Raw genomic sequence first — 25,431 nt, 5'->3', positions numbered from 1 at the left:
ATAATGGTCCCTCAAAAACTCTGGCAGCTGGCTAGAAAGCAGATGCAAGAATGCATCTGCATTCCAGATAGCTCAGCTGTATGAATGACTCTGCTGATGTGTCTGAGGAACACACTACCTGTCATCCTGTTTGACAGGATGAATTGGAAGGAAGATCCAGGAGATACTATTCGAGAAAGGCCATGGCACAATTCAAAAGCATTTTTTTCTTGCCACTCCTCTCTTTTTATATATTTGCTCATACTGCTTGAGTTATTTCTCCTCCATCATAGAAGGGCAGTGCTGGTGAAAATTAACAAAACAGCAGGTACAGCCCCAAGTATTGATTTTTGAATAATTTCTTTGGGTACTGAATATACAATCATACACTTTTTCAGATTATCTAACTACCCCTGCGTATTAATCTAGGAGTACTCATGCAGATAAAGTATTTCTATTCTGCTCTGCTACTGATGTATAAGCAATATGATCTGCACTGCAACTAGCTTGTCTGTGACCAATTATGTATTTTCCAGAAGCGAACATTATTGTTTATTTTAGAGATGTTCTTTTCCTGAATTGTTTTCTTTAAAAAGTTTTGTTTCATTTTGTTATACAGAGCTTGGTAATTAATCTACCCTACTGAGGAATAAAACTTCAGCAATAGTTTTCTTTCCATTTTTGGGCTAAGTCCAGGTTAACCTGAAACCCAATTGCCTTTTTAGACAGCAACAAAGAAGGGAAAATAATGAGAATTATTTGTGACTATATCTAAGGCTTTTGCATTTGAGTTTGCGGCTCTTTTTTTATTTCACTTTCATGGATGTTTGTGTGAGCAAAATTTTGTTGGCACAAATGGAAGTGTAAAGTGAATTTCAGGCTCATAGCAACAACAAGGAGTCCAGTGGCACCTTAAAGACTAACAGATTTTTTTGAGCATAAGCTTTCGTGGGTAAAAACCCCACTTCTTCAGATGCAGGGAGTGAAAATTACAGATGCAGACATACATATATTGACACGTGAAGAAAAGGGAGTTACCTCACAAGTGGAGAACCAGTGTCGACAGGGCCAATTCGATCAGGGTGGATTTTGTCCACTCCCAATAATAAATGAGGAGGTGTCAATTCCAGGAGAGGCAAGGCTGCGTCTGTAATGAGCCAGCCACTCATAGCAGGCTCATCGCAGATATTCATCTCCAAATTTCTTTCTTGGTTAACGAAATTTGTTCCAGCAGAATCAGAGATTTGTTTTAAAGGTCAAGTCATTCAGGCAGTGAACAGAAACACTACTTGTATATAACAAAAAGGCACCGTCCCAGCCCCAAAGATCTTACAATATCTGACAAGAACACACTGAGTTCAAGAGACTGGTGATAAGTACTAGCGTTAGTATTAGGATGCTGATGGCAATATATTGATGTTAGTGTTTGTGAGACTAATGGAAGAAGTATTTTTTCAAGCGGAATTTGAACGAGAGAAGTTAGGACCTGGTATACAGGAATACAAGACTTTTTCAGGTCTCAGGAGTAAATAAATGAATAGAATAGGAAAAGGAAGTGAAGGAGATATTGAAGCTGGCACCACTGGTAAAGCAAAGGGATGTGGTGAGGTGAAGCAACAATAGAGATGTAATGGGGTGGGGTAGTGCAAAACCTTGAAGAGGTAGACAAGAACTTTAATCTTAATTTAGTAAGGGCATTGAGGGGTGGGAGTTACATGATAAGAGTGCTGGCCAGGAAGAAAAATTTGGCTACTTCTTTCCGGAGGGGACCAAGCTGGGGAACAGGGACGCCAGTGAGCTATCTGGATTCTAAGATATGGGGCTATGGGAGAAAGAAGTGAATGATTTTGGAGTGGCAGGTGTAAAGTAGTTGAGAACCGTGTTAGCAGAGGGAGAGAACCACTGAACTTCCCCTTGATGGAAAAAAGCATTTTACTCCTATTTCTTTTCACTAGAGTATCAGCGTCTTCCAGGAACTATTGTACTGCTCCATTCACTAGCACAGCTCTTCAAAAGCAGCAGGAATCCTGAGAAGCTCAAATAAAAGCTTTATTTTTGTGTAGGAGAGGCTGCTGTGATCTGAAGTTTCCCTGCGGTGACAGAAAGGAATCCAACTGTCCTAATGCCTTGAACCACTTTCAGTGAGAAACAGCTAACCCCCCAGGCAAAGACATAGCGATTTAGTGCTGCTAGTAAAGAAAAAACAGCACTGTATTTCAGCTGAGAGCTCAGTAGAACTATATCTGCGCCCATTCCAAATTCTAAAATAAGGAGTGAGGACAATTCAGCTTTCTTGTAGCTTTCACTTCAACTTTACTGACAGGTCAAAAAACTGCTCTTTTTCTTTACTTTCCCTCGTCCTCCAACCTTTTTCTTTTGGTTTCTGAAATATTCTTTAATTCCATTTCCTGATCATTTTGTGTGTGTAAATAGTAATACTCCTTTCAGATAAATTATCCACTCTCAGTTAGTTTAACTGCAGCCATCAATAGGGCTGCAGGTTTGCAACTAAGAGGAGAATTTGATTCAGTCACTTTAAAAGTGTCATGACTCAAGGTAACATGAAGGTTTATGACTCATTTAAGCTAGGGATGGACAACAAAATGGACTGACTAAAATAAGAGAGCATCTTTCACCTTCATGCAAAAATTCAGACTGTTCCTTTTCAGAACTTTCAACAAAGTCTGGTTGTTTTTTCTTTCTTTTGCCATTTTTCATTTTCAGATCCTTCTGCGCTTGTGCTTCCAGCCAGGCTGCTCTTGTGATATTTTTGGAAGCAGCAAGTACTGGAAAGGTAAGGGGAAAAATTCTGTTCTCGTGAGATTTTTCAGCTCATTTTGCCAAGCCAAGAGGTTCAGATTAGCATTGTTTTGTGCTAAGGCACACTGTAAGATGCAAGAAATTCAGGTACATTTCCTGGCTCTGCTAGGGACTTCTGATATGAGCTTGAGCAAATTAGATTTCTCTGTGCATCAGTTTTCCCTATATATAAACTGAGGATAATATTTATCTCCTCACAGGAGTATGAGAAGATAAATTCATGGATGTTTGCTAGGCACTCAAATATACAGTTATGGAGACCATAAAAGTACGTTAGAGAAATAGTTTGGCCAAGTTTTCAGCCACTCGTTAGGCTTTCATTGCACTAAAAGAATGTGCTCTAGTGACTGCTTGCTGGTTTATCTAGTGCCCGTGGGTGCTTCAAGCAATGCCTGAGGAAGAAATGTGGCCCAGGCCGGCCTATAGTGCAGCTTATGGTAGTCATGTAAGGACAAACCTGATCCAATTGCAGATTTTTACTGCCAAGCGATTTATATCCAGTTGTCAAGAAAGAGATGAGTTCAATCAAGTATTTTGGTGGTGTTAACCTATTTTTAAAAAAACGAATAAACTTAAATGCAAACTAAGTAGCTTTTGGAAAGTTACCAAAAAAGTCCTGGGCATTGCATATTTCCATCCCATATTGTAAATTTGCCTAAAATCTGTTTCCAACCCTTCTTCTAAATATGCTCTTAATCATTCATTTATATCAATGTATATGAATGTAAAGTGTCCATCTGGAGCTCTAGATGCCATAAAATCTTAATTAAACACATAGACATATCCATCTGGAGCTATAGTTTTTTTTTGTGGTACTTTTTAATATATTTTTCAAAGTACCACAAAAAAAATCTCACAACCACCACAAATAAAACCCGCCCCTTTAGCCCACCCTCTACCTCAGACACCCCTTGCCCTAAACGAAAGGGTGGAGAGAACTACAGTGTGTGAGTTACTCAGCTGTTCAGTGGCTGGAGAACTGATTAGTTGGGTCTTAGGTTTGTAAATACTATGCTGACATCAGCTCATTCTGTGAATTGTGACACAGTGTGTCACATTTTATTTTTTCATTCTGCTCATGAAACTACTGGACCAAGTTAGGCACAACAAGCACTCCTGTCTGCAAGGGACTCTCAGCCTCCTTCTTCCTTAAGATTTAGTTAAAACAAAAAATAAATACTTTTTTTTTTTCCAACCACATTTCTGGCTAAAAGGGAAGAAAATTCTGCAGAGTTTTCCACAAACAATTGTCTGACATAGCCAGCATCTTTGGCTCAGCTGGGGGGGAATTCCAGGCTTCTGAAGAGTCTCTTTGATATTCCTAACTGATTCAAAATACCAGCTTCAATGAAAATATGTGCTTCTTGTCGTATCACGGTCCGAGTGTATCCAGTTCTTTCTGACTGATTTACTCTCCTTGGGTCTGATTCAGCTCATACTATTAGCACTGTCATGATTTACTATTTGTAGCACAGTAGCGGCTAGAGGCGTCATCTGAGATTGGAGCCCCAGTGTGCTAGGCACTGTACATGCACATGGTAAGAGACAGTTCCACTACTTATACACGTGTGTAAATCCATTGATTTCAGTGGAATTACTCCGGATTAATACCAGAATTATGGTCTTTCAGTTTTTGGTGACTATGCACTGGGTCCATTTTGTTGGTTTGTTTTGTTTTGTTTTAGCCATACAACAAACCCTTTCCATGCACATTTATCCAACCTGCACATACAAGTACATGCTTCTGTGTAGATATGGGACTTAAAAAAAACACAAAAAACTTGTCCCCATATTCATTTTGCAACGGGTATGAAAACGCGACTCCTGGAATGTAGCATTCAAAGCACAAAACTCCATCCATAGACCCAACTGCAGTACTTCTCTCCCCTTCCTAAAAACCTATTGTACCGTGTTTCTGCTGCAGAATGGCAGCTCTATTTTCTTGTAAAAGGTGACTTCGTGTCGCATGTCAGTGAATGATTTCTGTATACTGGGGACCTGGATGCCCTCAACCCCCGCTGAAGTGAAGGGGATCTGAGGGAGCTCAGTATTTCCCAGAAAGCCCTTAACATCTGGCAGGATCTGGTCCACAGTCTGGGGCGTCTTTTGGTGTCCTGTGGACACTAATGCCCAGTCCTCAAAGGTATCTAGGTGTCTAATTCCCATTGATTTTAAATCAATGGGAATTAGCAGCCTAAATACCTTTGAGGATTTGGCCCTATATAAATATCAATTGTTAATGTAATTTGTTCTTATCGGTCTAACAATAGCTTCTAGGAAACTTCATTTCTGCTTTATTCTTGAACGGACTTTGCCCTTCTGAGCTTTGCTTCTTGTGGATGTGTGCTGTTCATGCTAAATAACATTTTACTATCAATTGCTTCCTGTGTCAGATTCTATGCTGACCTATTCATCAAAAGCATTTTCAGCCCAAATGAAAGGCTTCTTCACAGGACTCTGACATAACAGCTCTCCACATGTTTTTCTACACTAGATTCAGCTATATTTCTTGCAGGCATTATTGGTTTGCTTTAATGCAGCAATGCAAACTGTGCCCTTTTAAGCCATTTATTGCTAGCGACTGTTAAACCTGTGCCCATCTGATAAAGTTGCAGCACTGACAAAATTATATTTAAAAAGGAAATGTTTTCAGTTTTTAGCACTCCCCTGAGAGTCCCATCTGATCAACGTATAAAACAAGTTGTTATAATACATAAACCATTAGAATATTTCACTTAACAAATACATCTTTGTGCCAGATTTCAAATCAGTTGTAATACTTCACAGTGAGGAAGTGTTTTATGTTAAATAATATATTATATGCTAATGTTAAGAAGCAGGGCCAGATTTTTAGCTGGTGCAAATCACTATAGCTTCATTGTAGTTAATGAAGCAATGGTGATTTACACCAGGTGAGGTGCGGCTAGTAATGTGCTAGGAAGAAAATTTGTAGTTATCTCTATTAAAACATAGTTAATTCCACCATTGTAAGAGATGGCTAATTTATTTTCTTATAGATCCAAGTATCATTGAGACAATTCTGAAAGGTGTTGAGTTCTCTCAATTTCCAGTGCAATCAGTGGGAGCTGATCATGCTTTGCATCTGACAAGATCAGGCCCTAAACAGCAGCACTGGTCATAAGTTCCCTTGAATCCCACGTACCATTTTATAGATAATCAATTGTTTCATCTATATTGGGTACATGTTAATTGTTCCTTCAAGCTACCATTGTTGTATGTAGTGTTGTAGCCATGTTGGTGCCAGAATATTAGAGAGACAAAATGGGAGAGGTAATATTTTTATTGGACCAACTTCTGAAGTTGGTCCAATAAAAGGTATTACCTCACCCCTATTGTTTCTCTTCAAGCTACTGACAGTTGCATAGGTCTGAATTTGATTTCTAGTGAATCAAGTTGACCTAATTTGAGCTGACCACTATTTCATCCTCTAAATAACCAGACGTTCACATAAAAATGTTTACAGCATACATCAGTCTAATACAGACGACTCAGATTTTAGATGGAGACTAAGTATATTAAGCCATTGGTACAGTCTCTTCCTTGTATTAGTGCTTGCGGTTAACTGGAAAGGTGTACTTAAAAGTCTTGTGTAATGCTCCGATTGAAGTGAGATGGGACATAGGATATAGTGTAGAAGGATTATCCTGTAACCTGACATTTGGTACAGATTGCCAAAAGGCATCACCATCACTACATATGCCCTACACTAGACTTGAAATCAGTCCTGCTCCGGTGTAGGGTATTAAGCAGGACTGGCAGCAAGTGACTTCTGTGTTATAATTCCACCTCTGACAGAGATTCTTTCTGTAGCCTTGGTCTAATCACTTAACATTTCTGCTTTAATTCACCCATCTGTAAAATAGCACTAATAATAACTACTTACTTACCTTTCTCATAGAGATATTGTTATGATAAACATGCTTAACATAAGAGCTTTTCATAGGCACAAATTATATTTAGGTGCCTAACTCCCAGTGAAAATCATTTTCTCTAGCAATTTGAAAGTATATATATTATAACAGCATTCATTGTGCTATACACTGTAGAAACACACATCAAGAAACGGTCCCTGCCCCAAAGAGCTAACAATCTAGAATGGGTCAGAGATGGAAGGTAAGTAGGAAATCAAAGAATGGATGAAGAGACTAAGCATGGAAAGACACACAACCTTTAGGTAAATTAATGTAATGTATCTCTATGTCTTTATTTTATTGTATTTCCCTGGCAGACATCTTACATCTCTGTTACAGCTAGGGGATGGCTATCTTGAGCACTTGCACTGTAATATTGCCAGTTCCTCTAGATTCTATACCTAAATAACTTCAGAATAATTCAAGAGGGCCAAAGTCAGCAGGAACTGCAGGTGTTCCGCACTTACCGAATTTATTCCAAAGAATATGACCTAAAATTACAAACATATTTAGAAAACTTCGCACAACTGGAGCCCTTTTGCCCCCAAAACTCTGCCTTAATTGGAGAATTATTCTTTGAAAAATATTTCTAAATGTCAGTAACTATGCATGGATCCCAGCACAAGCACCTCAGCAAAGTGCAGCAAGGGAGGCTGGTGGTGGCCCAAATTATTTAATAGGAGGGGCCAAAGAGTCACCTCACTAACCCTCTCCAAAATCAAAATGCCAGCAACTTTTGCCCCATCTGGAGTGGTTTTAATTAGTAACCTAATAGTGAAAGGCTCTGTAGCCCACTATGATGCCCTGAACCAGGGACAGTCAGCCAGATCGTGGGCCAAATATGGACCTCCAAACACTTTTGAATGGACCTAAAAATCTTTTTATTACTTATTATTATCATTGTTATTATTTTATTATTATTTTCTCTGGAGTCTGAACCTTGACGTACATTGACCAAGAAATTTGGACCTTGACTGAAAAAAAAATTGAATACCTCTGCTTGAACCATTCAGGCTCTAGATTCCCACTCCCTAGGTCAGCTAAAACTGGGGGAAAAAACTGAGGCGGCAGAATTCACAGCCACAGTGGGGAACACCTCTCATCAGCTTGCAGTTGATCTAATAACAGCAATGGTGGGCTCTGAATAGTTCCATTCAGACTCCCTTGGCTGAACAAATGTCTACACCACAGAAGTCTTTAGGGATGGGACATGAAAGCTGAAGGGGAAAATGTAAGGATCCTGAACAGAGTATGCCATACCCTTCCAAAAAAATCAAATAGGATCCAGAAATAGACACATATTAGTAGGTAACAACCTCTTTCAATCTTAACTGTTCTTGTAAATTTTTTTGTTGAGTATAATTAAATGAAATACAACCCCAATATATACAGTTAGCAGTGCTGTGGCTCGTATTAGCTGCAAACTAATTTCTAAAACATTTTTCCTATACTTCTTCAGAATAGTGGAGATTTAAGTTCAAAACCAGCCATTCTTTTAATTTATCCATCATAACATTGTGATTAAGTAATCTGGCTGTTCACTTTGTTTACTGTTTTATTTCCGTTGCTGAGAGATTGGTAAACTGGAAGCGTTTTCACTGACCTTTCAGAATCACAGATTAGTATAATTAGTATATTACTTACTTATCTGAGTCTGTCACTCCATGCTGTAAACTAATGTGATAACAATTTTCATCTCCACTGCATTGCATTTGTGTGGTGTACTGTGTGTTTAATTTTAAGCTCCATGTGGTTTTTTTCCACTTTGATTAAGAAGGTGCTTGAGTATTTGATGATGTGCCCAGATCAGCATGAGGTATTTCATGGTGCAGCTTCCAGCATAATGGGTCCCTGAATGGAGCCTTTACACAGAATTGTAATAATTAATAACAATTATTGTTTTACCAGAATCAGTGACCCACACTGAAGCAGCACTACTTAATGACCTTACCAAACCTGAATGTCATTTTACTGAAGTATATGTACTCCCAATGGTTTAGCCAAATAAACTGAAACCTTTTTAAAATTTAAGAATGGTGCAGGTTTGGTAAAGGGAACATTTCATCATTCAAAACTGTCTATTAGATATAGCTATAGAAAATGTTCAATAATTGATTACTTAGGAATCTGGACAAGATCAAGTCTGAGTTCTGAGTACCACAGTAATCCCATAAGTCAGCAATTCTTAAACGTTAGCAACCTGAGGACGCCCATTTTGCTTTAAAATTTTTTGTGGACCCCCAAACCTGCAGCTCAGCCCCAGATCCCATCCCCACTTCCCCCAAGGCCCCACCCCCACCCCACCTCTTCCAGCCCTGGCTCCACCCCGTCCCTCCTCTTCCCCACCTCTTTCCATGCCCTCCCTGAGCACACCCCATCCCCGTTCCACCCCCTCCCTCCCAGCGCCTCCTGCACGCTGGCAAACCGAGGGTACTCCAGGGGGTCCGCTGGCCCCACTGATCAACTCCTCCCTCTCTGTCCCTCAGCTCCTCTCCCTCCCTCCCAGTTCCTCCTGCACACCACTGAACAGCTGTTCCTTGGTGTGCAGGAGGCACTGGGAGGGGGGAAAGGAGTTGAGGGAGGAAGAAGGAGGAGCTGATCAACAGGGCCGGCTGACCCCCTGGGGTCCGCGGACCCCAGTTTGAGAAATGCTGCCATAAGTAAATAAAGTCAGTCAAAGGGTATACGTTTAGATTCAGAATTGTTTAAAAACTGGGACACTGACTAAGTGTCTGTTTTAGCTATCAGTGGTGGACTACAGTATAATACTGTGAGTAGGATGACATCTACAAATCCTCCAGGCAAGTTGAAGAGTGTACAGCAATATGCTTTATAATACATGTTTATTTTACAATGCAATCATTAGGTAGCACTTCACTCCACATGGTAAGAGGGGAAGAAATCAAACCAAATTTATACAAACATTTAGGCACCTCATGTCTCGTATTATGAAGATTTCAAATTAATTTTAAGCTAGAGATAGTGCAGCCTCGAAATGCTTCCCTCGCCTGATAGCACCAAAATACATCTCAGGTAATCCACCAAAGTGTAGATTTGAAAGTTCGTTGCAAGTCCCAAAAGTGCCAATGGGTGGATTAATTATCTGTTTATTAGCCCAAGCTTAAGTACAATAAAAATTAAAGGGAACAGAAGGCTCAGAGTCAGAGAAACATTGCTCTGAGCAGAATCTTAGAATACTGGAGAAGTTCCACAGGACTGGATAAAAAGCTAATGTCAGTACATAAAAAGGAGTAAATGGCATGACTCAGGTAACTTCAAGCCGATTAACTGACATATGTCTCTGGCAAAATGATGGGAAGGGTGATACGGGATGCAATCCACAAAGAATTAAAGGATGGTAGCATAATTAATGCCAATCAACATGGTTATATAGAAAATAGGTCTTGCAAAACAAACTTTGTATCCTTGTTATAGCCAAGTTGGTCCCAGGATATTAGAGAGACAAGGTGGGTGAGGTAATATATTTTATTGGACCAACTTCTGTTGGTGGAAGATAAGCTTTTGAGTTTATGCAGCCCTCTTCTTTAGGTCTGGGTAAGGCACTCAGTGTATGTCTACACTTAAAATGCTACAGCAGCATAGCTGCGCCACTGCAGCTCACTATAGCACTTTAGTATAGACACTACATACACTGACTGGAAGGATTCTCCTCTTGGTGTAGGTAATCCACCTCCCCGAGAGGTGGTAGCTAGGTCGATGGAAGAATTCTTTCACCAACCTAGTGCTGTCTATATGGGGACTTAGGTCGAATTAACTATGCTGCTCAGAGATGTGGATTTTTCATACCCCTAATTTTCAAGTGTAGACCAGACCTCAGGGTGTTTCAGCTAAATACAAGATGGACCATTGGTTAACAAAAGGCGTGAACACGTACTGTACTCAAGGTGAAGTGGGCAGTTAACACCATAGGACAAAAGAGGCTAATGGGTTATAGATTTTTGTAATGAGCCACAATCCAGTTTGTTTATTGAGTCCATGATTTTTAGTGTCTAACAAAGTTATTAATTTAAGCTCCCAGGCTCATCTTTTGAAAGTACTGTTTAGGTTTCCTTTGAGGATGATAACTGACAGGTCAGATGTGGCGAGATAATTTTGTGAGAAGTGTTCATCCATAGATGATATGGGGACTTTGTCTTTTATCATTTTTCTGTGACAGTTCATTCAGGAACATAGTGATTGTCTCATTTCACCTACACAGTTGTTACTGGGGCATTTAGTGCACTGGATGATGTATACCACATGTTGTGATAGGCATTTGTACCACCCATGGATCTTGACAGATGTGTGGTAGGGGGTACTGATCATGGTAGTAGTAGAGATAACATGCAAATCATGCAGATAAATGCAGGGTCTGGTGTCACTTTAAGTTGGTGTGTTCTGGTCTGGGGGGAGCTTGCTTCTGATGATGATCTTGATGAGGTTGGGGGTTGTTTGAATGTCAGAAATGGGGTTCAGGAAAGACTTCTTTCAGGATGTGGTTCCACATCAAGTATGAGTTTTAATTGTTTGATACACCATATGGATTCCAGTGTGAGGTGGTAGGTGACAACTAGGAGTGTACAGTCCATGTCTCCATTCCTCCACATACACATCTTGAGTGAAATTCTACCTCACTGAGTCCATGGGAGTTTTTCCATTGATTTCAATGGACTCAGTATTTCACCCCTTATTTATATCCAGCGCAATCCTGATTCCATATTCAACATGATCTAAATTGCAACAGTACCCAGGGGAGTCAGTGCATGCTGACTATAGCCTTTTGACAAGGATATTAACCTTTTGTATCTCTGACCCACGTCTAGGACCAGGAGATAAAGAACAATCTCTCTTGCCAGAACTCCTGTGCATCATGGAGTGGCTGGGTTATTTGCCTCATTGCACTGGTTCAGTAGTGTGGAAGGCATAAGTTCTTATTGGGTTCCCAGAGTAAAGGACTGAATCTATGACAGTGTTGCCACAAAATCAGGAGCTATTCCAGACATAATGTCAAGCCTTATATTAAAAAAAAAAAACCTGAAAAGTCCTCCAAGGGGTCAGCAACATGCCAGATCTCATCTTGATTGTGTGAATTAAGAATTCTCCCACAGTTGGAGCCATATGAATGATGGGGAATTGCATGGAGCTGAGCATGCATCTGCACAGCAAAAAGGAAGCTGAGAAAAGGTTGGCAATGCATTAGTGGGTGCACTCCTGAGTGATTTCTGATCACCAGTTTGACAGCCTTGTTATGTCTACATTAAATGACTTCAAATCAATTATACAAGGCAAATCAAGTAATTACAAAAGTTTCTGAGAAAAACCCACATATTATTGTTATCACATATGCTAAGCTTCTGTGTGAATTTGATGCAAGGAGCCACATACATCATGTGCCAACTTTGGGCTGGCCAGAATCTCACTGGGGAGTGCAGTGAGTACTGCCTCCTGGCACCTCTGTAAGGAGCTGCTTGTTCAAAGGCAGTGAGAAGAGGAAGTCCTTCCCCCATGCCCCTCTACAACAGCCCAGCAGGCCCCGCTGATTCTGGCATACATTCCCCAGGAAGAATTCTAGCTCACTAATCTAGAATTCTTCCTGGGGACTACATCTACAACCTGCCCCCTACACACACCATTCAGAACTCCCAAGTGAACCAAGGGCAGTATGTTGCCCTTTGACAGTCCCATAACATAAATGCATGGAGCTCTATATAAACAAGGAGCTTAATTCAGACCCCAGTTCTTCCAGGGAGTTGTGCTCAGCTACATCAAGTCTGAATTTAGTCCCAAAGTCACTTTTAAATGCTTTATCTGTGTCTGGCCACGTTTCCACTGCATATTCTATACTGGGTTGGAAATATTGCTGAAATTCCTTTACTAGCCTCATCCTTCATGAGTTTACAAAGATCAGAGGATTAGAGCTGTTCCATGCCCCAATGAATTTACAGTCTTGCTTTAAACAACACAACAAGATCTTCAGCTCCTATGGGAGAAAATATTTTTCCTAAGATTTTCAGTGGAAAGCAGAAGAGATAAAAACTAAACAGTAGACATCAACTAATAAGTTAAACTTTGAGCCCAAAGTCTAAGCCAGGGGCTCTCAGACTTCATTGCACAGCAACTCCCTTCTGACAACAAAAATTGCTGCATGACCCTGGGGGTGGGGGGTGTCAAAGCCAAAGCCCCACTGCCCGGGGAGGAGGGAAAGCTGAAGCCTAAGGGCTTCAGCACCAAGCAGGGAGCCTGTAATATAAGCCCCACTGCCCGAGGCTGAAGCCCTCAGGCTTTGGCCCCAGACTGTGGGGCTTAGGTTTTGGCCCCTGGAGACCCCATTAAAATGGGGTCGTGACCCACTTTGGGGTCCTGACCCACAGTTTGAGAATGGCTGGTCTAAGTTATTCTTTCCAGACAGTGAAATAGGAGAAGCAATTATGATCCAGTTGATAATCTGTATATTACAAACAATTGGAGAAGCTGCTAATTTCCTGAGGGTGAGAAAAATGTTGGCTACTGCTTTGATGGAAGAAAAATACTGTATTATGTTCAAATCAAAACAGGAGGAAGCTACTACTTTGTATGGCTTCCTGTAAGATATATGCAATGCTATCCCAAAGGAGAAAGCAGTGCAGGTAGCGCGGTAGCAGCTCTGTGAAGTTGTGTTTTATTTGGGAAGCATTTTTCCAGTAATTATTAGGAAGGGGTTGGAGGAATAAACTTGCAAGAAATTCTCATGAGATTATAAAATTAAAAACATGTTCCTTAATTGCAAGGAGTTAGATTCTGGCCCTCCCTTTGGCCCCTTTTTATCACTCCAGAAATGCAAAGAGTCTGGAAATAAGTAGCCTGCTAGGGATTCCCCTAACGTGTGGAAAATCTCTGGCTAGCGTAGAGCCAGCATAGCTTGCTGCACCCATTTCATCCCAGTCCCTCTGATCGTTTGGAACAGCCCTAAGGTTACTTTTAGTTGTGCTGGGAGTCAAAGCAAACCAATCGCTGGCCAGCCTCCGGGTCAGAGGATGGCAGAAAGGTGGTGAAAATCTACCTTGCTTCCCCCAATTCCCAGCCCTGCCAAACTCTGCTCCAGGGCATCTGTGGAAGGAGTCCACTAACACCATTGCTATCAATGAAATGGATTTACTTCTGTAAAACAACTCTGTTTATGACTTTATAAACAGAAACACACAAATAATGACACAATCTCTAAACCAGTCTCTTTTCTCTCATGGCACTGGTATTCTGTTTCTTTCATTTGAATATGTGTGGGTAAGAAACATATATATATAATAAAGGGTTTCAACAGTAGGGAGCTACTTTCATGTTTGCTGGTACACTATGCTGAATATTTTGTGCATCTCAAAATGAACTTTTACATGTTTTATCTGTTTCTAGGTGCATCTCCTTTACACATTTGAAATTGGGTTAGAAATAAAAACTTCATCATACACATTAAAATAGTTTTTAGGTTAGTAGAATAAAAGTCCTTCATTGAAGACAAACTCCTTGCAGAATTCAAGGAATGTGGGTCTGTGTCCAAGCAACTTGACTGATGCACCAAAAATAAAATAACACACAAAAAATGAAGCCTGAACAGTTCAGATTATCAAAAACTTAAGGACGTTTCTGAGTTTTTAATTCTTGCCTGATTTTTAAGAGAATCAATTTGATGTGACTTATCATATGAGAACTATGATAGTTCTGCTCTAATATTTTCCAGTTGTGTGGATGTAGTGAGACTGTAGCCTTTAGTTCCATAGTCTTAAATTCCATTCCTTGCAGCTTTTTTAAAAAATAAATTATTTTTAGTGAGTCGTGTGCACCTGAAAGATGCTAGATGATCAGCCCTAGAGACTGCAGATCTTTCTTTATCCCCATTCTGTCCCACTAATATTAATTATTATTTATTATGGAAGGGAAGCAAAGGTGACTAAATAAAGGTATGTCTTCACTACCTGCTGGATTGGCGGGCAGCCACCGAGCCAGCGGGGATCGATTTATTGTGTCTAGTCTAGACATGATCAATCGACCCCCGAGCGCTCTCCCATCGGTTCTCCAGTGCCGCAAGAGGCTCAGGCAGAGTCGATGGGGGAGCAGTGGCAGTTGACTCACCGCGGTGAAGACACCACGGTAAGTCGATCTAAGTACATTGATTTCAGCTATGTTATTCATGTAGCTGAAGTTGCGTAACTTAGATCGATTCCCCTCCATCCCCTCCCAGTGTAGACCAGGCTAAGCCACTTTTACTTCTCCACTGATGCTGGGGACAGACAGGGAATCAGCCCCCCATCCAAGCTGGAACAGCCATACAGTTGCTCTGACTTACAGCACTGGCAGAATCCCTTAGGATTCCACCACCCATGACTGTCAGAATGCATTGTGTTCCAGCTCTCTCCCCTTGTGCCCCTCACATGCCCCTCCTTGCTCTGGAACACCCTTGATGTGGATAGGGAGATTATAAGTGACATAAAGTGGGCTACATTGGCTTTATACAGCTGAGCAGCATTCCCCTGCTCTGCATGATTAAAGTAGTTTTAAGTCTGTAATATGCACCAGTGGAGCAATGCAAAGTGGGCTTAGCTAGGGGTTGAGGATATGTCTCTGTGGGAAGAACAATATCAGTAATGGAGAATGGTGAAGAGGGGCAACTAAGTGTTTTAGCAGCGGGTCTTTATGTGCCAAGATCAGAGAACAGCACTGTTTAAATGTTGATAAATGACTGCATGCTGTACTATAGATGGAAGCAGAATTTCATTTTGGCAGTGACGTTGACAAGTGTACAGATCACCTCAGTACAAGGATTTTAGATGGAAATTTTCCACAATGGGAAAAGAATCCTGTAGGCACTACACACAGAGAACTAAGTTTGCTGACAGTATACCCCTTAAACACCTATAGCTGCCTGTGCTACATTTCAGGTGGCAATCACAGGTTTTGAGAAGCAGATTTTCAGAAAGTGAGGTCACTGGATGACTTGCCATGTCTGTAGCTAAAGCGAAAGACTAAAATACACAGAAGAAAATGCTTATTCCCTTTTATGGGGAAACATGTAGGAATGACTTATTATTTCAAAGGAGAATGAATAAACATAGACTCTCTTTATGCATAACATAGCACATGAATAGATCAGTCTCTAAACTATATACTTTTCTATTTGTTGTTACTGACAAAGATGTGTTATCACACTCTCTATAATTTATATGTCAGATCAGGCAAAATCATATTCTTATCTTCTAATTGTCTCCTTGCTTTGTGTTGTTTTCAAAGCATACTAAGCAAGAATTCAGTACATCTCAAAGCACTCCCAAACCCTACTATGTCTTCAGAAATCAAGCATTAACACTTTTGTACAATAACTTTATGCTGGAAGAGCATTCTGGCTCTTATACTGAATGTGACAGATATTGCAACCCCCACGTAATGCCTTTGGGGACCATAGTATTACAGTTATGAATAGTTTATGTATGATTGTGTTCTACTCCATGGAATATGGTTACCACAGCTCCTCTAAAAAGAAAAGGAGTACTTGTGGCACCTTAGAGACTAACCAATTTATTTGAGCATAAGCTTTCGTGAGCTACAGCTCACTTCATCGGATGCATACTGTGGAAACTGCACAAGACATTATATACATAGAGACCATGAAACAATACCTCCTCCCACCCCACTCTCCTGCTGGTAATAGCTTATCTAAAGTGATCACTCTCCTTACAATGTGTATGATAATCAAGTTGGGCCATTTCCAGCACAAATCCAGGTTTTCTCACCCTCCCCCCCCCCCCCCCCCAAACTCACTCTCCTGCTGGTAATAGCTCCTCTGGGAGCTAAAACAGTAGAGGGTGATTACCTTAGAGATTGTAAATAACTTCAGAGATGTTTCACCCCCTGGGGTGGTTTACATAGACTGGTTCAGGATGCATTTCCCAGAGACTAAGAAATAAAGAAAGGGCTTTTGGTATGAAAAGATAAACTTGAACTAAATCATGACCTTCTTCCTGATCCAGCAAACAGACAGGCCCTTCTGTCCAAGGGGAGACCCTCCCAAACATTGTAGAAGGGTCGGAAAGACTTTGGTCTACTTGGACTGCAAAAGACTGATAGGTGGGTGACTCCTGGTATGTTTGTGTGTGTTTAAATCTGTTTATTTTTATTGTGTTTTTTCTGTAATACTTTTACCTTAAGCATAAATGTGTTTGTTTAGAATGAGCTGCCTGGTAACTTGTAACTGCTGGCAATACACACTTCATAGCCCTTGGAGAGAAGACAACACACAGGCACTGGCCATTGGCAGGCTGGTTTGCTGGTCAGTATAAGGCAGGGAGCTGTGCAGTCTTTAAACCCCTGGTCAGAAGGGAGTGGGATATGGGCCCCTGCCCAGAGATAGGCGACAGCCCTAGTCCCAAGACCTGACTAGGGTACTCCTGGAGTAGACCATGAAGGATGAATATAGGTGCAGTTACCCTGAAACTGTGACACTGAACACGCAAATATCCTGCTTTGCCACAAGTAGCTTTTGAACTTGAATAGGGTTTACTTGTTCATAGATCATTACTTAGAATCCTTTCCAAGCTCACAGCTATTAGTGCTGTCATCTGAGCTCTGGGAACAAACTGAAAAGCCTCGGTGTGAGCTGAGATGCACAGTTCTTTCCTGTATGCTTTGCAAGCCAGAGTTTTGGAAGGCTTTTTCCACTTTTAGCCTTCACATCTTTGTTGTGTTTGGCTTTTATATCCACTTGTCACCTTAAAAATGAAAATAGCATGTTCAGGATAGTACAAATAGTATATTCATGGAAATATGCAGTGACAATCTCATTCCCTACCCCCTAGCAGTTCCATTTGTACTTGTTGTGGAAAAGGGTATTCTAATCTCTGTTTGGATAGCATGCTTCTCAGCCACTAATGTCTTACCACTGTGACTGCAGGAAGATAATCTCCTGTACTAGCTACATTGTCTCTTATCTATGGGCTAAATCATAGCTTTGTGACAAGCCGGAACCAGAATCTGCCTCCGGGATTTCTCCTTGCTTTGTGTATGGGAAAATGCAATGTATGCTCTCCTACCTGGTGTAGGTAGTGTGATCAGTTTATACCCCATTGCTCCTGTGTGGCTGTGCAAGCTGGGCCATGCTTTAGCTCTAAATTTCCACAGTGCCCAGAACCATGGTGACCCATTCTCAATTGGGACCTTTGTGGGGAGCTACTATAATATAAATGTTATTACTATCAGTGCTACTTCTACTAATAATAATCTGAGATGTGGGATAGCATGTGTTGCAACTGACGTACACAACACACTGAGAGGCCTTTTGATTTAGAGGCAGATTGTAAGGAACATTTCATATTAGAGAGTGAAACATCCATAGGAGACCTGTGACACTCCCTCTGTGTTTGTGTGTTGTCTATGATTATTTACAATGGCACTATATTTCTTTTGTAATACTAACTTGATAGTCCACCCAAACACATATATATAAATAAAGCAAACCAGCTAATACAAACACACCACAATCATGTTATCATATATGTTCTGATATATCACCCTGGATTTGGCTCAGCCAAAAACAAAACAAACAAACAAACAAAAAAAAACAACCATAGGTCACTGTGAAGACCTGACACTGTAGTAGCCTTCAGAGGGATATTTCCCCTAGATTCTAAAATCAGCAAAATTTGTGAAAAAGAATTTTTAAAAATCATTATTTGTACAGTGGGAAGAAAACTGAAGGAAAAAAATATAGAGAAGATAAAAGAATATCAATATTTTCATGTATTTTTCAGTTTGTTCTGTGCAATAATCCAAAATATTTAAACAACTTAAATATAAGTGAAGGCTCCTATTTCTTATCAGATGACAGACTGGAAACATATGTGCAGATATCGTAGGAACATAAGAATTTCCATAGCGGACCAGACCCAATGTCAAACTAGTCCAGTGTCCTGTCTCTGGCAGTAGCCAGTGCCAGATGCTTCTCAAGCAAGTGTAAGAACCTCACAGTAGACAGATGTGAGATAATCTGCCCCCTCATTAGGTCTCAACCTAGTCTAATAGCTAGAGATTGGCTTAAATTTAGAAGCATTAGATTCCTTCCAAAATTTGTTAGTGTTTACTATGACAACTCTGGATATATTTGTTACCCGTATAACTGTCTACTCCCTTTTTGAATCACATTACGTTTTATGCCTCAATGATTTCCTTTGGTGATGAATTCCACAGTCGAATTGTGAGTTGTGTGAAAAAGTATTTCCTTTTATCAGTTTTGAATTTGCTACCTTTTAATTGTTCTTGTATTATGAGAGACAGCTCAGAAGTTCCTGACCTATGTTTTCCATACTGTTCATTATTTTATTATTTTTTTCATGTCCCTGCTTATTTGATTCCTTCCAATCCTTTGGACTAGTGGCTTTTTTTAATAAGATTACATACTTTTGTTAGCAACACTCAGCAACTTCATACCTTAGCACCTTCAGAACTCTTGGGAATATGACACATGGGCCTGGTAACTTACTACTTTTAAATTAGTCATTCGTTTCAGTGCCTCTTCCTCCAACACCTGAATCTCTGAGAGTACGTCATCTTTATTATCAGAAGAAAGCAAGTGTTGGGTAAGTTTCTCCTTGCATCCTTGGTAGTGAAGACTGATGCAAAGTTATCTTTTAGCTTTTTAGCAATGTTCTTATTTTACTTAATTGCTTCCTTTAACCCCCTGATAACAAAGCAGATCTGTTGTTTCTGTCCCAGGCTTCCTGCTTCTGATGTACGTAAAGAATCACTTGTTCATTTTACACCATTAATTTGCTCAGTCCATTCTGGCCCTTCTAATTTCCCTCCTACTTATTGCCTGCTGTAATTTATGCTCCTATTTATTGGCTTCACTAGGGTCAGATTTCCAAATTTTGAAGGATTTCTGTTTAGGTCAAATAGCCTCTTGAATCTTCCCATTTAGACACATTGGCTTATTTCTGATTTTCCTAGTTCCCTTTTTCCACAGCTGTAGACATGCCTTCCAAGACTATTATAAAACAAATTAGGGAAGTTCATGTTGTTTCCCTTTCTGCGTGCACCACTTTATTACAGTTATGTGAAATTCATGAATCATACACAAAGCCCAAACATTTGGATTTTCTGCACCCATTACCTGAGGAGTATAGAGTATCTGTTCCCTCAGGCTGCATATTGTAAAGCTATTTTATGAGCAGGGCCAGTCACCACTACCTCAGCCCACACTCCCAAACTCTGCATCAACCTGTTTGGAACTGCAGTGGAGTCCCCCTAAATAGCATACAAGAACTGCAGAGGTGTGCATGGGTATCTGCTCAACCCACAGTCTTCCAGCCTTCATCACAAGTTTATGTGCAGCTGAAAATATTGTATTGGCCTTCTGGAATGAGATGATTTACACCCTGTATGAATATCTCTCAATCCTACTTGATTACAAAGTAGGCCACTCATTTTAAACTCCTGTTTCCCCCTTTCCATAGAAACCTGCTGCTATATGTGAGATGTTGCCATCAGAAATTGAAACGGAGGACAGGCAACTACGCATGTTAATAATTGTGCTTCATCTCCAGTCTCCTGTGCTACAATATTTGATGCTTCTCATTCCTGAGTCTGTCACAAATTTAAAACCCCTAAATCTCACATTTATTTATCCCTGTTCAAAGTTCTAACCTTTGATATTATGAGGGCTCTCTAAATAGAGAATCTGGGATTCAAGGGCTGTGTGATTCTTCTGCTTGGGTCATACTAGGGGTCAGGCACTTAGCCCACAATTTTCAAACCTGGGCACCTAAAGTTAGAGAAAATAGGAGCTGTGAGTGCTCCGCACCTTTGAAAACCAGGCTACTGCTGTTTTGATATCCACATATGGACTGAGGAACCTACCCTGAGGAAGGCAAGATGGAAAATGGGGGCTTTAATGCTCTGTGCCTAGACCTGTGTTCCAGTGAGATGTTCTGGAAAGGGGTTTCAATCTGCCACCTTTTATACAAGGGATGAAACATGCTACTCTTTAAAAAACAATACTGTGGAAAACCCAAGGCCCTGAAAGCACACTCAGGGTTCGCGGTTCTGTTTTTTCAACTTACTTTTCTCTCTTTCTAGGGCCTCCTCCTGGGGCATCTGCTCCACCAGGCTTCACCTTCCAAACAAGGAGCAGCTCCAGCGTGTGGCACGCAAACAAATGTCTCATTTTTTTCCTTCAGTCACTTAATCAAGGGCTCTCCTGGCACTGCCCTGGGCTGCAGCTGGGGGGACGTTGTGCCCCATGTGGCTCGCTCCTGGGCGCTCCCCTAGCAGAGTGCTGCTGTAAAGCCAGGTCCCTCTCGCCTTTGCCCCCGTTTGAAGCAGGGCAATCAGCGCGCTCCGCTCCCCTGCCCGAGGAGCAGCAAGGGCTGCGCTAGCCGGGGCTCGCCTGCAGCCGCAGCGAGAGATTTTGCGGCCAGCAGCTCCTGGGGGTGCTGGCGCTGCGGGACAGGACCGGAGCTGGAGTGGCGGCGGAGCTGGCTGGCTGCCCGCCCGCCGCCTGCCCCGGGCAAACACCTGGGAGCAGGAGAGAGGCAGAGCGCGGGGTGGGGCGCTGGCTGAGCGCCAGGGTCCAAGCTCCGCGCAGAGGAGGAGGAGGAGGGTCTCCTGAGCGCTCCTGTCTCTGATTAGACAAGAGGGCGTAGGGGACGAGGCGAAATCAACAACAACAAGCCGAGCGCGGCGGCGGCGGCAGTCCGAGAGGCGGCGGGCCAGGGCGCGGGGACGGCCGCGAGCGGCTCGGAGCATGGAGCGCAGCTGCCACCCCCTGCCGCAGCAGGAAGCGGTAGAAGCCTGGCTGGATGATCACTGGGACTTCACCCGCTCTTACTTTGTTCGGAAAGCTACCCGGTAAGAGCAGCGGGGGGCGAGGCGAGGGGGCAGAGCCCCCTTCCCCGCACCCGAGCCCTCGGATTTCCCCGGCGCTGCTTTTTGTTTTTTGTTGTTGGTTTTTTTTTAACAAGCACCTTCCCCTCCACCGCTCCCCTCCCAACAGCTGCCAAAACTGAAACCGACACACAGCCGCTCTGTTCCGCTGCCACCCAAGTTCACAGGCAAGCGCTTCCCGGGGTTTTGCTCCGCAGCGGGCTCTGCCTGCCCGGCCTGCCCCCCCCCCCCCAGCCGAGCCGAGCCGCGCCGCGCCGCGCCTGGGTGCTGGGGGGAGGGGAGGCTGTGCGGGGTTTGCAGTGAGGTTGGGTGGCTCTCGGCGCCCCCACGCTGCGCGCTGTCCCCGGGCGCTGCGAGGCACTGAGGCAGCGGGGACTTGGCGTGCAGTGCAAGGGCAGACTGACGGTTCTGGGAACCCGAGGCCTGACCTGGGTCTAGGGATCGCTCTGCAAACCCACATCGCTCCCTTTGCACAGTAGCCGCGGGGGACATCCCCTCCCCCCGCTCCACAGAAATCGGCCGGGGCCCCTGCTAACATCTAACCTCGCTTTTTTGTTGTTGTTGTTGGGGGAGGGTGTCACTTGTTAATGGCCACACGAGGCGCGGCTCTCCGGGCTCCGCACGGCGGGCCGGGGTTGACATCTCCGCAGCGGGCGGCGGCCGCGTGTCTGCCGCGCACAGCAGGGCGAGGCGGGAGAGGGGCTGAGCGGGTGGCCGTGCCAAGTGGGTTGAGGCGCCTGAAAGGGCTGGCCGTGAGCTGTCTGGGCGCTGCGTTTGGGGAGCGAGCTGGCGCGGGGGGTGCCTCTCCAGTGAGGGGAGTCTGGCTGGGAGTGGGGAGCCGGGGACGGGACCTGGGGGTGCTTCTGCAGTTGCGGGGGGGGGGGGGGGATAGGGGCTAAAGGGAGTGGCGCTGTGTAGCTGGAGGAAGGGGGGTTGCACCCCAGCATTTGGGGAGGGGAGCAACGACTGGACTCGAGGGGGAGGGGGGTGCGGCCGGAGCCGGGGTTCTGCCGGGTGAGCACGGGCAGCGGTGGGGATGGAAGGGGCTGGGGAGATCCGCAGCAGGTAAGGAAGGCGGTGGGGGGCTGGGTGGTGCTGGATGGTGTCAGGGAGCGGGTGTCTCCACGTGGACGAGCTCCGCGTGGGGAAGCGTCCGGGGGGGGGGACTGATTCGGGGTGTCTCTTGGAGGAGCACAGCCGGGTGCAGGCGATGGAGAGAAGTTCCCAGTGAGGCGGCGTAGACACTTAGGGAGCCCTCGGCAGGGATATTCCCCGCCAGGGGGCAGCGCTGCACACCGCAAGAAGGAGCTTGGGGACAGCGCCAGTGCTAAGAAGTTTTCCTATGAACTGTTAGTGGCGGGTGGCTTGGATTTTATTTATTTATTTTGCAAAGATTGAATGTAGAGATCAGAGGCGCTCGTCTGAGCTGACGCCCCTCTGGCTTGTCATGCTGCCGTTTGGAGATAAGACGAGGTATATCTGCTTATCATTGTCACTGACCCCTCAGCGGTGGGATTGCTGGTTGAAAGGGAGTAAATGCAACTATTTTTAGAAGGGGAGTCGGGTTTCCATTTTGAATATTTTCCTATAAACAAAGCCGTGGGGATGCAGAGTGCAGGCGGTCTGCAGCTCCCACGGCATATCGGAGTGCAGGGCTGGTTAGTAAGTTGTGTAATTCGGTCCTTTGAGTGCACGCACCATCTCTGCGGATTCACTCTTGTTCCTGAGCTGCTTGCACCATCTGCTATCGCTGCTGATTTACTTGCCTCCCAAGTCACTTAACAGGGATGGATGGGTTCTGAATGAGTTTTGCTGCTGCCCCTCTCTGCATGGGATGGGGCGGTAAGAAGCGAGATCCCCATTAATTATTGACTTGCAGCGAGCAAGAAGGCTTCAGGGGTCAGTCACCTGCTTCTCTGTGACCATCTGTGCAAGGTCCCTTCTCCCCTCCTGCTGCTTTCATATCAGACAGGCTGTCAGATTCATCTCTCTGGAAAACAGCAATCCAAATATGCTATCTTTAAAAAAACCAAACCCTAAAAATAAGTTAAATAGCTTTAAGAAAAGTAAGAGCTGGATGGGGATAACTGGCATGTGTGGTTAACCTTTATATTTTTATGGAATACTGGTGTATGGTATATGAGTGAAGGATAGTTTGTTTATCCATGGAAAATGGGGTGGTAGCATTTTAACCAGCTTTGAGAAGTAGCATTTAATCAGGTCAGCTTGCCACACTTCCATTGGAAACTGGAAGTAGCACTGAACAAATACAAATGCTAATTAATAATAACCATTATGTCGATTTGTTTTCCCCATGGAGTAGGTTGGCTGGTCTTTTTTTAACATGCAGAAACAGTTGTATTTTTGTAAAGGTCTGAAAAGGCAGGGGTTCACAAAATACAAATTAATCAGGTACCTTTGACTAACTGAAATACCTTTACATTTTTATAAGATTTCTACAGAAAACTGTCAGCTTCAAATGCTTGTTTGGCAACTATCCTGTTGTTTTTTTTATAGCGATGGAGATGTCACATTATTTTCAGAACTGTCTACCAGTCTGACTTAAGTGTAGCAGCTTGTTTATTTTTTCGGTTTTGAACTTACTTTATAAGTAGGCATCTATAACAAAGAAAAGGCAAGTTTTCAATTATTTGATGGCCTGTCTGGTTTTCTTTGTATACTCTCAAATTACACTTCATAAACCTTTAAGAGTTTGAAGCAATCAGTGTATTTAGTAAAAACAACAAGGAGTCCGGTGGCACCTTAAAGACTAACAGATTTATTTGGGCATAAGCTTTCGTGGGTAAAAAAACCCACTTCTTCAGATGCATGGAGTGAAAATTACAGTGTATTTAGTAAAAGATATAATTGTCTACATTGTGGAATTATTCTGGAATATGGCTTGATAGAAAACCCTGAACTTGATTCCATGTTTGTTTGTTTTTTAAATTGCATAATATGTGCTACAGTAATAATTACATTGAACTGAGGTGATTGCAGTTTACTTTTCATGTTTCAATTGCTTAACGTTGTACTTGTTCTGTCTGGTAAATGGGATTTCTCTGAGATTTAACTTGTACTTTTAAAATCTAATTTAGTTCTGCACTTTTTAGTTTGTTTCATCAGTTTATATCTATATCTATACACACACCTTGAATCAATTTGGTAACTCATGAAACAGGCACATCACCTGTTAGTCTGAATTCATATTGCTATGTATAATTACCTTTATTTTGCTGAAGAGCTTTTCTGTTACATTTTCAAATATGAATACAAATGAGCAGAAACAGAATTGAGCTCCATCGTTTGTTGCAAGGTTAAGAATCAAAATCGAGAATAAACACTGAGTGTGTGATTCAAAACCCAGTTAGTGTAACTCTTTCCATTGATTTCAATGGGCTTTGGATCGGGATCTTATTGAGCAAGTATCTTTGCAATATTAAAATCAATTATACAAAATAGTCCTCTCTCACTTCATGGATTAATTTGTGCAATTCCTTACTCATAGAGTAATCCCACTGACTTCAGTAGGAGTACTCACATGATGAAAGAAAGAAAAGATTAGTTTAGGTGGTTTTATCTCAAGTATTTTATAAATTTAGAGCCACAGTATCATACATATTCTGTAAAATCAGGCAATATTTGTCTCTTTTGTATAGATCACATTGTCATTAATGGATTTCTGTGTATGGTTTATGGAAAGACCACATTTCCTAGAAAGCAACACTTTAAAATAAATTATATATTTCAGTTAATTTATAATTATTTGTAAGCTACACAGCTATGGAAGCTTTGCTAG

At 42.5% G+C, this 25,431-nt stretch overlaps 2 protein-coding genes across 10 annotated transcripts in view; one reads left to right on the top strand and one right to left on the bottom strand.

The window, feature by feature from the left end:
- The window catches only part of LOC144930488 (uncharacterized), a 157,407-nt gene extending 135,739 nt beyond the window's left edge, over positions 1–21,668 (bottom strand). For all 4 annotated transcript variants that reach the window (XR_013635687.1, XM_078852474.1, XM_078852473.1 and 1 more), the window contains exon 1: positions 20,810–21,668. The gene's annotated coding sequence lies outside the window, so the exon portion shown is untranslated. The remainder of the gene's footprint in view (positions 1–20,809) is intronic.
- The window catches only part of PDE5A (phosphodiesterase 5A), a 94,914-nt gene continuing 90,657 nt past the window's right edge, over positions 21,175–25,431 (top strand). For 5 of the 6 annotated variants that reach the window (XM_073341003.2, XM_073341002.2, XM_073341006.1 and 2 more), the window contains exon 1: positions 21,175–21,596. In XM_073341003.2, coding sequence (XP_073197104.1) covers positions 21,493–21,596 — 104 coding nt within the window. In that variant the 5' untranslated portion in view covers positions 21,175–21,492. Of the gene's footprint in view, positions 21,597–22,824; positions 23,106–25,431 lie in introns of those variants that run through there. The other variant, XM_073341004.1, reaches the window with a different exon arrangement.

Source organism: Lepidochelys kempii, chromosome 4 (genome assembly GCF_965140285.1).
Source record: "Lepidochelys kempii isolate rLepKem1 chromosome 4, rLepKem1.hap1, whole genome shotgun sequence".
Taxonomy (NCBI): Eukaryota; Metazoa; Chordata; order Testudines; family Cheloniidae; genus Lepidochelys; species Lepidochelys kempii.
This window is presented reverse-complemented; position numbering and strand designations above follow the sequence as displayed.